General features: G+C 46.1%; 1 protein-coding gene across 5 annotated transcripts in view; it reads left to right on the top strand.

Moving 5' to 3' along the window:
* Positions 1-16,110, top strand: part of CTIF (cap binding complex dependent translation initiation factor) — a 147,768-nt gene that overhangs the window by 95,594 nt on the left and 36,064 nt on the right. For 3 of the 5 annotated variants that reach the window (XM_051803689.1, XM_051803686.1, XM_051803691.1), the window contains 2 exons: positions 8,110-8,551; positions 10,272-10,601. In XM_051803689.1, the coding sequence (XP_051659649.1) occupies positions 8,110-8,551; positions 10,272-10,601 (772 nt within the window). The remainder of the gene's footprint in view (positions 1-8,109; positions 8,552-10,271; positions 10,602-16,110) is intronic. The other 2 variants (XM_051803690.1, XM_051803687.1) reach the window with 1 other exon arrangement.

Here is a 16,110-nt window from a genome sequence, read left to right as displayed (position 1 = left end):
CTCTGCAGCTTGGGTTGGTGTTTTACTGGACCCCTGCGTCGGAAGTAATTGCTTGCCATTGACTTTGGGTCATCTCATGTGTCTGGACAGCTGTTAGGAGATCCTGTCAAATCTTGCCTTAGCTCCTACGGGAAAGACATTTATTTCTTCACTAGAAAGCACTGGTATAAATAGGATATGGAAAAAAAAAAAAAAAACCTAGGATGTCTCCTTGCTGCAGGTCAAAGAGTCACAGAGGTCTGAAGGAGGACAGCTGAACACAAAAGGCAGCAGGTGGGGGCTCATGGTACTATTTAGGATGTGTCTTGAGGGCTAGGACCATGGAGGGATGGTGGTGGGCTTTGTCTGTGCATGGGTTTAAAGTTTATGTGCATCTTGTCTGTGCATCTTGGCATGGGTTTAAAGTTTATATCTCTTGGAGGATTATCAGATCTCAGGACAACTGATCAGCCTGGGTGTATTTTTAAAGGAGGCAGCCTGGAGTCTGAAGTATAAGCTCTTTTACTGCAAAGTAGTAAAAGATGAATCTATATTCATTCGAGTCACATTCTTACCAGTAGTCCAGGATCCATTCGTGTTTGGGGAATGTTGTATACTGTGGTTGTGTCTTAATTTAAACTATTTCATCCAAACTGGATTCAGTTCTTTGTCACCGTCTTTTCCGATGGTTTTCATGTAGTTTTTGCAATCATGTTTGCAGTACGCTAAGAATGCAACAACATAATTCCGAGTAATGTAGTTTATGAAGAGAACCATTTCCAAACAACTTCTATGTGAAATCATTGCAGTGATTTCTACACCAGTCTGGGCATTCAGCCTTGAAGTCCAGGGGGTGCCTTCCTAGCTGGTTGCCCGCTCTATGCAACAAGGGCTTCCATCTGGACATCCCTAATGATTTGTGGGAGATCCAGCAAAGCATTAAAAGAGCTGGTTTGGAGCTATCTCACATACCATCTGTACTTGGGATGTCTTTCCCAAGCTGGTGTTGCGAAACAGCTACTTAAATTCCTCCTGAAGATTCATTTCCATGAAGCTTAGGAGAAAATAGCTGACTCAGGCAGCCTGTGCAGCCAAGCATTTCAGTGTGTGAGAGCTTTCTATTGGACTTCAGCAGTAGACACAAGTTCACTCTTCGACGCTTTTGAGTCTGTTCTGAGGGATGTTGTGCCATGTCCTTCAGCCCAGCAGTGCTGTCTCTGCTCCTGCAGCACAGCCTGGATTGGGTGTTCGTGTGCCGGTCCTGTGAATGTCCCACCCATCGCTGTGGGGGGAGAAGTTCTTCATTTATCCATTTGCTTGAGAGTCAATGGGGATTTTGGATGTACAAGGCATAGAATAGTTTGGATTTGGAAAGACCTTTAAAGCTCATCTAGTCCAACCCCCTTCCATGGGCAGGGTCACCTTCCACTAGACCAGGGTTGCTCAGAGCCCTGTCCAACCTGACCTTGAATGTTTCCAGGGATGGGGCATCCACCACCTCTCTGAGCTACCTGTGCCAGTGTTTCACAACCCTCATTGTAAAAATCAATGCTCTTGGGTTATAGTGAGTCTAATTATGCTGTAAAGGCCAAACGAAATCATCTCTAACAAACAAAGGCAGATGTGATGTCCAGGCACAAGAGAAGTTGTGCCCATGTAGGCAGCTCACATGAAGGTTTTGTGATGCTTTTCCCAGCAGCCAGATGCTGTGAGCATCATCAAAAACATCTCTACCCCCATAGCGTTGTATTTGTTGGCTGCACTTGTCTTCTGGAGTTCATTGTATGTTTTCAAAGATACATACGTGTAAGACTTAAAGCATGCTCTTCATCTCAGCTGTTCAAAGGTGGTTCTAAATCTCGATCACCACCATTTTGACAGGTGGATTTTCTACACTTCCAAAATGCTGTGTGTGTCCAGACAGTGTGGGCTTAGTCTAGCATTTGGGGTGGCCTTTAACCCTAGTGACAGAAAGGCACGAAAGAAGTGTGAATAATTTCATTTTTGTTCTCAGGAGTGGACATGACATCTTGTTCCCTTCTCATCTGGGAAAAATGCAAACAAAAATGAAACTGGAGCCAAGTGAAACCAGTTTGAGAGAGAAAGCCGAAGGGAGAACACACACAAATCCTGTGTTCTTCGTCCTTGGAGCTGTTGGTTGTTGCTTTCTGGGGGGTTTTGAGGTTTTGGATTAAATTGTGTGGAACTGTCAAGCTTATTTGAGTGTTTCTCACTCTCAGACATAGCAAGGATAGAAAATGGCCAGAACTGGACTGTGATGCACTAAAGCAACACTGAGTTATTATACATGCATGTGAAACATCAGAGCACCTTTGATGGAAGTAGGTTTGGTGAAGAATACCTTGGAGGGAAGTCAGGCCTTTTTCCTTGTTATATTAACAACAATATTCCACAGACTTCCAGGACCAGTTTTAGATGTTATAAAATTCCTCCAGCTCCTCACAGAGATCCTTTAGGCCATCCAGTTTGGACCACAACATCCCTTAGGTGCCCAAAGCCAGTGATGATGAGTGGTTTTGACCACAGCAGTACTGCCATGCCCAAACCTCTCCAGCAGCACCTCCCTGGGGGTGCCACTGCAGTTATTTATGGAGCTGCATCACGCAGAGTGAAGCAGCTGGTCTGACTGGAATACACTTAATACAGAAAGGCTGAGCCTGGAGAAATTGGTTTATTCAAGGGAATGTTTAAGGGGACTTTGCTTCTTCCTGCCCTTTCCCTGCTGAGGATGAGTATCCTGGGCAGCTAGCTAGTACAGCTGGGAAGAACCCACTTGCTAAATTGTGAGTTTGACTCAGTAGTGACTCTTAAGAGGTTTTGTTTCTTTAATTTCCCTCCCTGAATGGAAAGTTGTGGTGGGATTTTCAGAAGGGAGGTAGAGAGCAGTGGCCTGTCATCCCACAGATCCAGCCCCAGTTCTTCATTTTCAGGTACAGCTGCTGAGTTCCTTGGGGATGCTCTGCTACTCCAACTTTGAGGGGTATCATGAATAAGTGGGATCTGGTGTCCTCATGAGAGTGGAAGATCCCACAGTGTCCATTTCTGCAGCAGATCCTGGAAGTGTTCAAGGCCGGGTTGGACAGGGTTTGGAGCAACCTGATCTAGGGGAATGGAACTCAATGATCTTTAAGGTTCCTTCCAAATCTAACTAATCTATGATTCTGTCATCTTAATCTGTCCCTTATAATAGCAGTTGCTAATCAGTGTTAGGCAAGTGAATAGCAAAACTGATCATGAGATACTTCCAACACTTAGCATTTTATTCCTGTGCATCCTGGCACAGAGATGAGACCCTCTCTGGGCAGGGGAAAGGGTGGAGAGAAACTTACGATCTGCCAAATGCAGTGAGGAATGTTTTCTTTCAAGCTTCAGAGGGATGAAGGGGATAGAGAAGGTTTGACCTTGACCACGTCACTGCTCTTCATTCTCAGCCTCTTGCCTAAGTGGCTGCAAGTCCACATTAGTTCGTGATTGTTGGATGGCCCTGGCCATGCCCACCAAGTATCAAGCTTTGCGCAAAAGCAGTACTAAATCAAAATTTCTCCTCTGCAAGGAGCTTATAGTGTCCTTGAAAGTTTGTCCCATGGGAAGGTTGCCTGGGATTGGGGGTGTTCAGACAGGTTCTTCAAAGGCAGGAACCAGCATGTCGAGAGCACCCAGTCCGTAAGTCCAGGAACAGGATCTCAGTCTGTCTGGCCATACAAGGTGCTCTGCATCATGGGGGAAGTGTCTCGAGTGCCACTAGAAATGCACAGAATCACAGAATTGTTGAGGTGGGAAAAGACCTCCAAGACCATGGAGTCCAACCATTCCCCCAGCACTGCCAAGGCCACCACTAACTCATATCCCCAGGGGCCACATCTGCAAGGCTTTTGCATCCCTCCAGGGATGGGGGCTCCACCACTGCCCTGGGCACCCTATGCCAGGGCTGCACAACCCTTTCAGTGGAGAAATTTTCCCAATATCCAACATGAATCTTCCCTGGTGCAACTTGATGTCATTTCCCCTCATTGTGCCACTTGTTCCCTGGGAGCAGAGCCCGACCCCCCGCCCAGCTCCCCCCTCTTGTCAGGGAGTTGCAGAGCCAGAAGGTCCCCCCTGAGCCTCCTTTTCTCCAGGATGAGCCCCCCCAGCTCCCTCACACACTCCTCATAAGACCAGCGCTCTAATGTAACTCCTCACCTAGTGTTTGTAAGAATTGCCAAACCAAATCTCCATGCAACCACCAGGAGAATGTAACCCCGTGTTGTCCTCCAGCTCTCCACATGCCAGACAAATGGTTGGGGCTCTTGGAGGACTTGAGTTGCTTGGAGGGGGGATACAGGCAGGGCTGACAGGACAGAGCAACTGTGTTTTAGACCACAGCTGTCCACGTGTCTGGAGTTATTTTCCCCAGCCTTGTGCCTTCCAGCTCCTTTCCTTGGGAGCAAACCGTGTAGTAAAAACTTGCAGGAATCCTGTATTTCTGAGCACGTAGGCTGGTAATCACTGAGACAGCTGAAGCCTTAGGTTCGTTCTCGTAGGCTTCTCCAACAGAGCAGACATTTGTCAGATCTAAATTCTGTTGAAAGGTATCTTGTTCAGTTAATTAAATAAAAAAAATGGGTGGAGAAACAATAGCAGAAGCAATACCATCCTATTTCCAGCTTGGCAAGCCCGAGTGTCTCCCCTTGGTTTTGACTACTTTTCCAATTTCTTTGTGTCTCTCAGTTTCTACGATGACTGATGGCCAAATCCTCAGTCCCACTGAAGTCGGGGGAGTTTTGAAATGAATTGGAATTCAGCCTTTGAAGTGAAAATAGTTATTTAGTGTTAAATGGAGTCAAGAGATAAGAGGCCTAGATTGTGCTGTCTAGATACTCTTTCTCATAGCTGAAGTAGGGCCCCCTGCAAGGCATGCACAGCTAAGGATGAGCAGAGAAGGGCAGGGGAAGGATTTTCCAGTAACTGAAGCATTTTTCTAGGGTGAATTCTTGCTTTTCTTGGAGATGTTGCTGTGTGATTCAGGCTTCAACAGTTCCTCCCTTCAGCATCTCAGACCTAAAAGCCTAGGTTGGGAAATGCCTTTGTGTTCCTACCTGGTCTGGTTCCCTTGACACATCACTCCAAGGCACCATCTTGGGACAACACCTCAAGCTGCCATCTGTGCACCTACATTCCTGCCCTTGGACAAGCACGAGGTTGTTTCCATCAACAACCCACAGTGGGTGCATGGTGGAGTGCCCAGGTCCCCCTCTTGCCCCTTCCTGGAGCTCTGTGTGTCCACAGCTCCTTGGTCACACCTGAGAGCAAGGACAGGTCATCCCAACCTCCCAGGCTTTGAGATGCAGTCAAAAAAACTTTTAAGGTCTGGGCCCCATTCTCCCTGCTTTGGCTCTTCTTCTCCACAGATCCTATTTCTTCTTGGCTTTTCTTCTTCACTGGGGTGTTGGGAAGATAAAAGCACAGAACTAGTCTTTGCCTGAATGCTGGATGATCATCTACACCCCTGCCTGATGCCAAGTCACGGACGTTGCTCCTTGTTTGCCATTCTCCTTCCTTTTATTTCTTGCATTTTTTTTTTCCCCCAGGCTTGTTTAACTCTGATATTTTCCATCCTGTGGTCAGTGACTGCAGAGCTTTGGTCTGTGTTTGCTCTGCCCCTTGCCATGGGGGTATCACCTCTTATCTGTCCTGAACAGGGATGGAGCTATCTGTCCTCCCCTGTCCTATTGCAGCAGCCCCAAACTGAACAATCTTGCACATTCCACATTGACTTAATTGGTTTGGTTGTTTTTTTTTTAATCTTAAACCTTTTTTTTCATTCATGGCCCTTAAACACAAAGGGTTTGGCTTATAATATCGCTATGTCTTTAGGAAAAAAACTGTCCCTGCATGCATTTCTTGCAGGAATTTACAGCAGAATTTTAGTTCCCAGCTCATTTTCCATGCATTTTACCTTACTTCTGCTGAAATTGAAGCCATGTCTGTGTGCAACTTTTATAATTTCTGTGCAATATTTACAAATTAAATACAGTAGCAGACTGTCTGGCTTATAACCCAAGACTTGAAGTGCAACCAAACAGTTAAAACTCAGATGTTTTGAGAGAAGAGCAAAACCGCAGAAAACAAAAAACTCTTGCACACTTAAGCTTGTGAGGGCTTAGTAACAGATAAGGGTTTTAACTAACTTTTATTTTGACATTCCCTTTTAATAAGCGTTGCTCTTTACAGAGCGGTTTATGTGATTGCGTTACTGAGAGGAAACAAAGAAATGCCAGGAAAACTTGATGTGGAGGATCTGTACTCATAAAATGCTTGTAAGCTCCAGAAAACAGGAAAGCTTTTCCCGTCTCCTTTTTCTTTTTTTGTTGGTTTTTTTTTATTATTATTATTATTATTTATTTATTTGGTTGGGTTTTTTTAATTCTCTGACATTCAGCTTGCAAAAAAAAAAAATTTTTCAAAAAAACCACACACTGAATATCTCAGAAAACCGGATCTGGTGGTCTGAGACTAAACACAAATTCCTTCCACTGCCACGAACAAGCCTCTTCGTCCCACGTTCGCCAAACATGAGCCCTCGCTCTTTATGGTTAAAAGCCAGTTGGCCTCAGAAAATAGGTTTTAACTCCTGGGGATGCCAAGGAATACAGATTCCATGGGCAGATGGCTTTGGCAGGCAGGGTTGGAGGCTGTTGAACCACTGACCATTGAAATGTATTTGTGAATGGTTGCTTCCTTCATCTGAGCGCCCTGAGCTGAGCTGTGCCAGTGATGAAAATAAAGTTAATTGCTGTGGGACGGGGTTAAAATAAAAACTGCTATTTATCTGAATGGAGGCGAGGGTTTGGGGTAAGGGATGAGGCTGAGCAGGGGTTTTATGGCTACAAAACCAGTACAGATGCAGACTGCTGTGGTCACCACAGCACTCACAGTTGTTTCCCTGTTTCTGGGGATGATCCTGGGGACATGTCCTGTGCCACCCTCAAGCACTGCTCCCAGCAGCCTTGTGAGGAGCGAGGCATTAAAACATCCCACGTGCTCTCAGAGCCAAGACTGAGTGTTAAAAAGGCAGCAGGCAGTCAGGGAGCTGCAGGTGTGCGTAGGGTAACCCTGCATCATCTCGGGTGAAGGCAGCCAGTGCCAGGACCATCTCCATCTTGGCTGCATCCTTGATGATGGCATTTCAGCTCTGCCTTCTTCACTGGGGATAGCCACGCTGCAGCCTGTTTGGAAATCTGAGATGTCTGAGGCTGCCAAAGCATTTCTTCCATTTGACTGTTGTTTTTTTGGAGACCTGCCATCTCGGCTACTGGTTACAGCCAGCACATAGGGGCTTGCTCACTCCTTCTGAAACATTGCAGTCTCTCGAGTAAACCATTTTTTGGGCAGTTCCTCCTCTTTGTGGTTGTTGAATTTCCATGTTATCCATTTGGAGCTCTGTGCATGCAGCCCTCCATCTGGAGGTTGTGGTCCTGCCTCCCCGTGCTGCCAGAGCCAAGCATGGCCCTCATCTTCTTCTTCAGCCATGCATGTGTCCTGTCCCAGTGTAGCAATCATGAAGGACATGCATAAAGTAAGGCCAAACAAAACCATTTGGTGTGGGCAAATTACCAGTTTACTTGATAATTTGCTTTTTAATTTATTTTTTCCCACCCTGAAATTCCTGATACACTTAAAATGTTTCACTGCAAACCCATGCAGCAGCGTGCCATGTTGGCAGGCAAGAGGAGCAGGTGATGCTGGTGTATCCAGGTGTATCAGGAGCTCCTTAAGACTTCAGAAAAAAATAACTCCTGGTATTTGTAGCCTACCTGACTTCCTGCTGCTCAGCTGGGCTAACCAGTTTTTCCCTGGTTAGTGTGGAAGAAACAAAGAAACCTGGGGGAGTTTTTCCTGGGAACCAAAGTCATGTTATCTAACTCAAGAAAAACTTCCAGCTGAAATACGACTGTTAACTGAAAGAGGTTTAGAAGCATGGGTTGGTGGTAGATTGTTAGATGCCAAAAAATTGGCTCTCTCTTTGTGGTCCCCTGCCAAGGGCCGGGCTGTCTGGTGGGACAGATGTGATGACCAAGCAGAACCATGGAGGAATAGATTAACTAAAGACTTTCTTTGACTTTCCAGGCGACAGCAGAGACTTCCCAGTGGGAACAAGTCTCAGCAGCACGCGGATCATCAGCAAGGTGGCACCAAACATAACAGGGACCACCAGAAAGTCTACCAAGGAGGCCAGGCCCCTCACTCCTCAGGCAGGACGGGCCACCACGGCTACAGCCAGAACCGGAGATGGCACCACAACCAGAAGCACTCGCCCAACGACAAAGAAACGCACAGAAACGCCAAAGAGACTGAGAATCTGAAAATCGAGGACACCTCCACCTGCACGGTGCACATCCCCACAGAGGCACCCCGAGGCCCAGAGGCTGTGGAGAAGCAGCCTCAGCAGTACACCCCGGAGTCGGAGACCAAGCGGAAGGACAGCATTCACGAGCGCATCGGGGAAAGGCCCAAGATCAATCTGCTTCAGTCGTCCAAAGACAGGCTGCGGAGGAGACTAAAAGAAAAGGTATTATTTCTTAGGGGAACCTCGAGTTTCTGGGTTTTTTCGAGAATATGGCTGTTGGCCATTCTCCACACAAAGGTGGGGTGGGCTCAGGGGACCTTCCCATCAATGCATCTGACTTACCTTAATCTGCGGGTGTCAGCGCTTCTCATGAGGTGTCTTTGTGCTTCTTTAGGAGGCTTTTTATTGACATAATTAAGGCTCTGTGCTTGACTTCTTGGTTGAGGTTGCTGCCAGCTTGAGTTCTCCAAGGACTGGGAACTCTGCCCCTATCCATGAGGGAAGGCTTCCCCCTGTCCTTGGGGAAGGGTGCACACACAGGTTCCCTCTTGATCTGCAGAGCTCATCCACTTTGCAAAAAAACATCTAAAAAAGGCAATTTGTCTGTCTGCAAGTACAGAGCTAAATGCCAAGCTTTGCCTTTTGAGTGCTGAATAGTTGGGCTCCGGTACTTTAAAGTTGATATCCATTTATCTCTGCAATGAATTGAAATGCCCTTATCTTTTCCCCCTTCCTCCCAACAACCCAACAATAACAAAACTATTGCATGCAAGTGACGGAGGAGAAATCCTTTTTGGAAACAATATTCAACCACAGATTTCTGAGGAATTTGGAGATGATATCTCCATTTGCCCCCTGTGAAACTCAAATTCTTGAGATTCTTTCGTAAGGCTGGAAAATGCATCTGAGAGGGTATCTCTGATGAGATTTCCAAAATACAGAGCAAAAATAACATGAACACATACGATTCCATGGGAGTGCATGCTGGAAATTTATACCTTTGAATGCATGAGGATTTACTATTTCTGTATGTGGCATGGGGAGGAGGAAGAGATCTTGTTAGTTATTTTTATGTTCTTTAAAGCAATGGGAGTATGGCAGAGACCTTCAGTGTATTCATATTAATGCTCTTCTCGGGAATGTAGAGTCTCATAAGAAACACACACATAAGCACCCACTCTTTGGGTGGGTGTCATCAACACAACCAGCCTCCTGATGGGAGGTTTGGACAGCTCCAACTAGTTGGTGTTGGTGTTGTCCAGAAAACTGCTACAGGTTTGTATTGCATAGCACAGTGTAAGACTGAGGTGGAGGTGCAGAAAGGAGCAGGCCAGAACAAGTGGGATGCAATGCCTTATACTGGGGAGAAGGAGCAGTGCACGATAAAATGTTGAAAAGAAGCAGTAATTTCTATGGTAATGATGTGAAGTGAAACGTGTAACAGCCAAGAGATGGAAAAGCTGAGAGTCTTTCGAATGCTGATGTGACATCTTTGATCTCAATTTACCTTCTTAAATATATATTAAAAAGTAGGTATTTTTGCAGGATTGTTGTCTGAGAATTTTGCAAGCATCAGTGCGCTTTCTAAGTAGAGACACAAAAAATGTCCATTATCATGATGTCGCAGACACCAGAAGCTGGTCCGAGATGCCAAAGCCACTCAGGGCATGCTGGCTCAGGACCCTCAAGGACATCTTCTCCCTGAGCCAAGGGGGAGGACTTTGGGATGGAGTGCTGTGGGAAATGAAGAAAGAGAACATTTCTGGGGCAGGATTCATGCGCTTGTAGCTTTCGATGCTGAGATTATACCATCATGCTGCTAAAAGATGCTTTGTCTTTTCTCTTTTCTCTGTCTGTTTATATGTCTCCCCTATCCCCTTTCCCCCTTTGCTGCTTGTGCAAGGACAAGGGCTGATATGTCTGTTTTTTCCTTGTGTAACAGACGCCTTGTCTTTCCCTTTTCACGGACCAGGACGAAGTTACGGTGGAAACCACCGACCCTGAAAAGAATAAAATGGACAAACTAATTGAAATTCTCAACAGCATGAGGAACAACAGCAGTGATGTTGACTCCAAGCTCACCACATTCATGGAGGAGGCCCAGAACTCCACCAACTCTGAGGAGATGCTGGGCGAGATAGTCAAGACCATCTACCAGAAAGCGGTGACGGACCGCAGCTTTGCTTCCACAGCAGCCAAGCTGTGTGACAAAATGGCCCTTTTCATGGTGGAAGGAACCAAGTTCCGGAGTCTGCTCCTCAATATGTTGCAGGTAATGAGAAAAAATAAGTTTGCTAGATGCCTGCAGCATCACCTCACCTGGTCTTAACCATCTGTTTGGAGCTGAGCTGTTTCCAAATTCCCTTTGAACCCAACTGATGAGAGAATGGAAGCGTACCTGCCATTTTGTCTGTGGTTACCATAGAAAATGTGGCACTGAGGGCATTGTCAAGTTGCTCTTTGTTCCTATTTCATGAACTCTACATGGAATTACAGAATCTCACACCAGGGCCCATCTGTGAAATGAGTCAGTTGTTTGAGGCAGCATCCCCATGGCATGAAGAGAAGTGAACTGGGAGGGTCTTACAGTGTGGGCTGTTAGAGTGGAGGGTCCATCTCAGCACCAGCAACTCCAAGTTAAGTCAGGGTCCCTGAGTGGGCCGTTGGTTGCATCACCTGGCTGAAGGGCTCGCTCTTGGTTTCTGGTTGCAAACAAAACTGGAGTAATTTGTGTCTTCGCCCATTGTTCTGTGTGGCTTGTTTGCTGATGTCTGCAGAGCTGGTTGGTTGTTCTGCTCCTAAACCGTCAGTGACAGCAAAGTTGCAGGGGGGCAGAAAAAAAGCAGTGGCTCTGATAGCTGGTCCATGAGGTTAATGGTTGGACTTGATGTTCTTGGAGGTCTTTTCCATCCTAGATGATTTTCTGATAGTGGTGGATGATGGGGGAAAAAGGCTGTCCTCAACTGCCCATGGTCTGCTGAGAAGAGCATTTTTTACTGTAGTACCACCATCAAAGTGGGGGTTGTTTTCTGGGAACCTCCAACTTTCTGCCTCTGGAGACAGAGTTGAAACCATGAATTTCCATCCTTAATTTAATGTTCATTTCCATTGGCCGTTCCCCCATACACACACATCTCATCTGGGGGACATACAGAGCTCCAGTTTTTTGACTGATATTGTTCTTGCTGCTGTTTTTGGAGATCCTGTCTTGGATGCTGTGCCTGGCTTTCTGTACACTGAGTTGGCCTTTGGGCATCACAGCAAGCAGAGAAATAAAGAACAAATTAAAATTATGAAAATCAATATTTAATGTAACCTAAGATAATTCTGCAAAGTTTCTGCTCAAGTTTTGCTTCTGTCGTTGCTCTACCCCTGTGCCCACTCCTTCTCTTCTCTGCCCTGCAAAGCCCTTGGGCAGCACACAAACCTGCCCATTGCCTGTACCAGGTGGTGATTTTCTCCAGATCACTTTGTTTCCAAAGCTATTATAAATCAGAATGAGTCAAATTGCAGTCAGAATCAGTCCCAGATTTAGCAGCAAAGAGGCTGGAGGGAGCTCTAAACCCTCTGTACATCCCACTCTTCCCATATCAGGTGGTTCTTGTGTCTCTTCCTGTTTGGCTGAGCGACCTAGGAAATCCAAAATAAAGTCTGGGAACGACGGCCAGGGGCAGCAGGGTGTTGGCAAAATATTGAGGCTGATGAGAGTCCTGAGTTAGGGAGGACTCTTCCAATTTGCTTTATTCTCTCGTCCCAGCGTTTCCACCCATGCCAACAGACCCAGTAAACTGATTTGTACTGCAGCATCATGGGCAAGAACGAGTGCATTCACATTCGGCTCTTCACAGGATGAATGTAGGAGGATAAATAATATATCTCTTATCTCCAGAGAGTCTCAAAGTGCTTCTCGGGAACATGTAGCCAGTCACAGTGTGATTTGGAGCATGGTGTCTACTGGGGAGAGATGGGGAGAAATGAAGTGCAAAGAGTGAGCAGGGTGTGCGGGTGATCAAGTTCATGTGCTGAAGCAAGGAGAGAGATGCAGAAGGGATTTGTTCAGCACCAAACTGCACATCTTTTATAAATGTCTTCATGGGACAAAAGGTGACAGATCACCACAGGTCAAAAGCAAAGTGCTATGTGAAATTAAATAATTTAACATTTCCTTTCTGATAGTAAAGGATTTTGACTTTCTCTAAGCACAGTTTCTCTTTCCAACCAAAACAATTGGATGCACTGACACAGATTCATTAAATACTTTGGTTAAGCCCTAAACCAGGAATTGTTTTATGTATTCAAGCTTGATAGCTCTGGCTGGAGACAGACTCAGGTATGAGGCACAAAAGTCATTCCAACTGCCTTGGTATAAAGTAAGGGGGTTGATTATCAATATCAATATGGTATATTGGAATTGATCTATTATGTATTATCAATATCAGTAAGGCATATTGGATATTATACCGTATTATGGAGTAATGTGGATATCCTATTGATATAATAATACATTGATATAAATTATTATATACCCATAGATTTATATATAAAAATAAATATTGATTTTTTTAATATATATATAGATATATTATGATAGGTAGATAGATAGATATATGAATGATGATTTAACATTACCTAGCTTCAGTCCTGACCCCTCCAGCACATCAGATATTTTCCATCAGCCATTTCTAGATAATTTACCATTAATCAAAAAAAAAAAAAAACCAAACAAAAAACCACCAAAATAAAAACCCAACCCAAAAAAAAAACAACACCCCTTTAATAAAACGCCTGGTCCAGAGCAGGATTTGTGTCTCTGTAGCACCTTTCAGACTAATCTGATCCCCGGACGTAAGGAGCTCGGCTCGCTGGGCACTGGCGAGCTGGGGAATTACTCTGCCGGGGTGTGATAAATCGGGATCAACGTGATCCCCTCCCCGTGCTGCTGGCGCCTGGGGCTGGAGCTCTCGCCCCCCCATCTGCTCCCGGCAGATGCTCCTGTTTTGTAGGGGCTTGTTTGTCCCTTTCTCTCAGGACTGTGAAGGCAACAGCTCTGCCCCACCAGAGGATCTCAGAAATTAATGCATTAACCTGCTGAGGTGCCCTACAGCATCCTGGTACCTATAGACAGCATCCCTCTACCTATAGACAGTGTCCCTCTACCTATAGACAGTGTCCCTCTACCTGTAGACAGCGTCCCTGTGCCTATAGACAGCGTCCCTGTGCCCCACTGGACCTTAACACAAGCAACAAGGCCTTCTGCTGCAGAACAGGCAGGAAACTCTCCTTTTAACCTGGATCCTCTTATATTTTCACCTGTTGACAAGGCAGTCATGCTCAAGGGTTGCACATGTTCACAACTTATCTCAGGGGACTTGTTTTGATCCCAAAAGAGATGCCAGTGCTGCAGCACTGGAATGTTGTCACATCATCCCCCTTCCTGCCAGCAGCTCCTCTAAAAGCTTCCTCCCAGCCAGTGTTGGTACATTTCGTGCTCTAAGGGGGTCTGTCAGGAAAATTGTGGTTTGAATTTATCCCTCAGTTTGTGTTTTAGTCCAAAATTTTGACTGAGTCTTGAGTTTGGGTGCTGTGAACCTTTCAGGAAAAGTGATGTGGAAAGGGGAGTTGTGGAGTAGAGAGCTGGTAAGCTTGGGGAGATGCTGCCATGAGGGAGCTGGGCACTGCAGGGGTCATTTGGCATCTGGGTTGTCCAGCCTTGACACAGACTGCCTAGGCAAGTGGTGGAGGCACCATTCCTAGAAGGATTTAAAAGGCATGTGAATGTGGCATCTGGGGACGTGGGTCAGTGGCGGACTTGGCAGTGCTGGAGGAATGGTTGGATTTGATGATCTTGGAGGGCTTTTCCAGCCTAAACAATTCAGTGATTCTGTGATTTGGGTTTGATTTTCTCCTTGTTGAGTTTGGCTTAGGGTTTTGGTAGCAGGAGCGATTTTGAGCTGTGTGAGCCCCTGGGATAGGCCTGAGTGACTTGGGCCTGGGGAGCTTGAATGGCTGGGGACATGCAAGAACATCTTAGTGGACACATATACAGTTTCTTCACGCCTCTAGAAATACCTTCTTAATTAATACATTAAAAGTAAGTCTCCTGTGAGAGGTTTTTGGTTGTCAGTTTCACTCACTGGCATGTCCAGGCTCTTTTTTTTTTTTTTTCAGTTGGAGGGTGTTAAGCAATGTGCCACAAACCCTTCACATGTAACATAAGTTGGAGTACTCCTCTGCTGGAACAACCGTGCTCTTTATAGCAGAGCTGTGTCTGCATCTGAGCTATGCAGAGCCAAGTGTATTATTAGAGTGGACATCACTGGGGCTGTAATTGTACACTGCTCCCCTTAGCAACCACGGCCAACAGCACATCAAACAGAAGGCTGATACCTTCTTTTAATAATAATAAAAAAAAAAAAAAGGACAACCACCCATCATGAAATGAACATCCCAACACAGAGCAGCAGCAGAGCCCACTGCAGAGAGCCAGTGCCTGGTGGAAATGCCTTGGTGCCAGTGGAGAGGGGCTGGTTCCGTTGCATACCCTGTGGCACATCCTGCTGCATGCCCTGTTGGGTAGGTACCCTGTGGCATACCCTAGGGCACACCCTAATGTATACCAAAATTCATACCCTAATGCATACTCAGTGGTGCACCCTAGTGCATATCCTGTTGGATACCCTATGGCATATCCTAATGCACTCCCTATGATATATCCTAATGCATTCCCTATGAACTACCCTGTGGTATACCCTAATACATACCCTAATGCATACCCTATTACATACCCTAATACACGTCCTATTGCACACCCTAATGCCTACCCTATTGCACACCCAAATGCATACCCTATGGCTCACCTTATTGCCTGCCCTACTGCATATCCTGTTGGATACCCTATGGCACACCCTAATGCTTTCCCTATGGTATATCCTAATTCTTTCCTATTGCATACTCTATTATATACCCTAATGCCTAGCATATGGTATATCCTAATGCATACCCTATTATATACCCTAATACACATCCTAATGCACATCCTAATGCCTCCCCTGTTGCACATCCAAGTGCAAACCCTATGGCTTGCCTTTCTGCCTACCCTACTGCACCCCTGTCGCACACATTACTGCACATCCTGCTACATTCCCTGTGGCATACTCTGCTGCACACCCACACATACCCTGCTGCACACCCACACAGGGTTTCTTCATTGTCTTACTTTAACCTCTTGGTGACCCAGAAATGGCCCTTCCTTGGTCACTGCTGTGCTTGGTTCTGGTTGTAGAAACTTCATAGAAACGTAGAATATCCCGAGTTGGAAGGGACCCTCAAGCATTATCAAGTCCAGCTCCTGGCCCTGTACAGACACCCCAGCAATCCCACCCTGTCCCTGAGAGTGTTGTCCAAATTCTCCTTCAGCTCTGTCAGCCTTGGGGCCGTGACCACTGCCCTGGGGAGCCTGTTCAGCGCCTGACCACCTTCTGGAGGAAGAACCTTTCCCTAGTATCCAGACTGTACATTCCCTAACACAGCTCCATGCTGTCCTGTCAGGTCTTGTTGCTGGTCACCAGAGAGAAGAGATCAGTGTCTCACCCTCCACCCCTCATGAGGAAGCTGCAGACCCTGATAAGATCTGACCTCAGTCTCCTCTTCTCCATGCTGAACAGGACAAGTGACCTCAGCTGCTCCTTGTGTGGCTTCCCCTCTAGACCCATGAGATGAACTTAAGACAAATCCTGTGGGGTTTGGCAGAGGTTGCTCTTGGGTTTCAGTGAACTCACCTG

The sequence above is a fragment of the Manacus candei genome, unplaced genomic scaffold (genome assembly GCF_025592945.1).
Source record: "Manacus candei isolate 608988 ecotype Guabito, Panama unplaced genomic scaffold, ASM2559294v1 h1tg000059l, whole genome shotgun sequence".
Taxonomy (NCBI): Eukaryota; Metazoa; Chordata; class Aves; order Passeriformes; family Pipridae; genus Manacus; species Manacus candei.
This window is presented reverse-complemented; position numbering and strand designations above follow the sequence as displayed.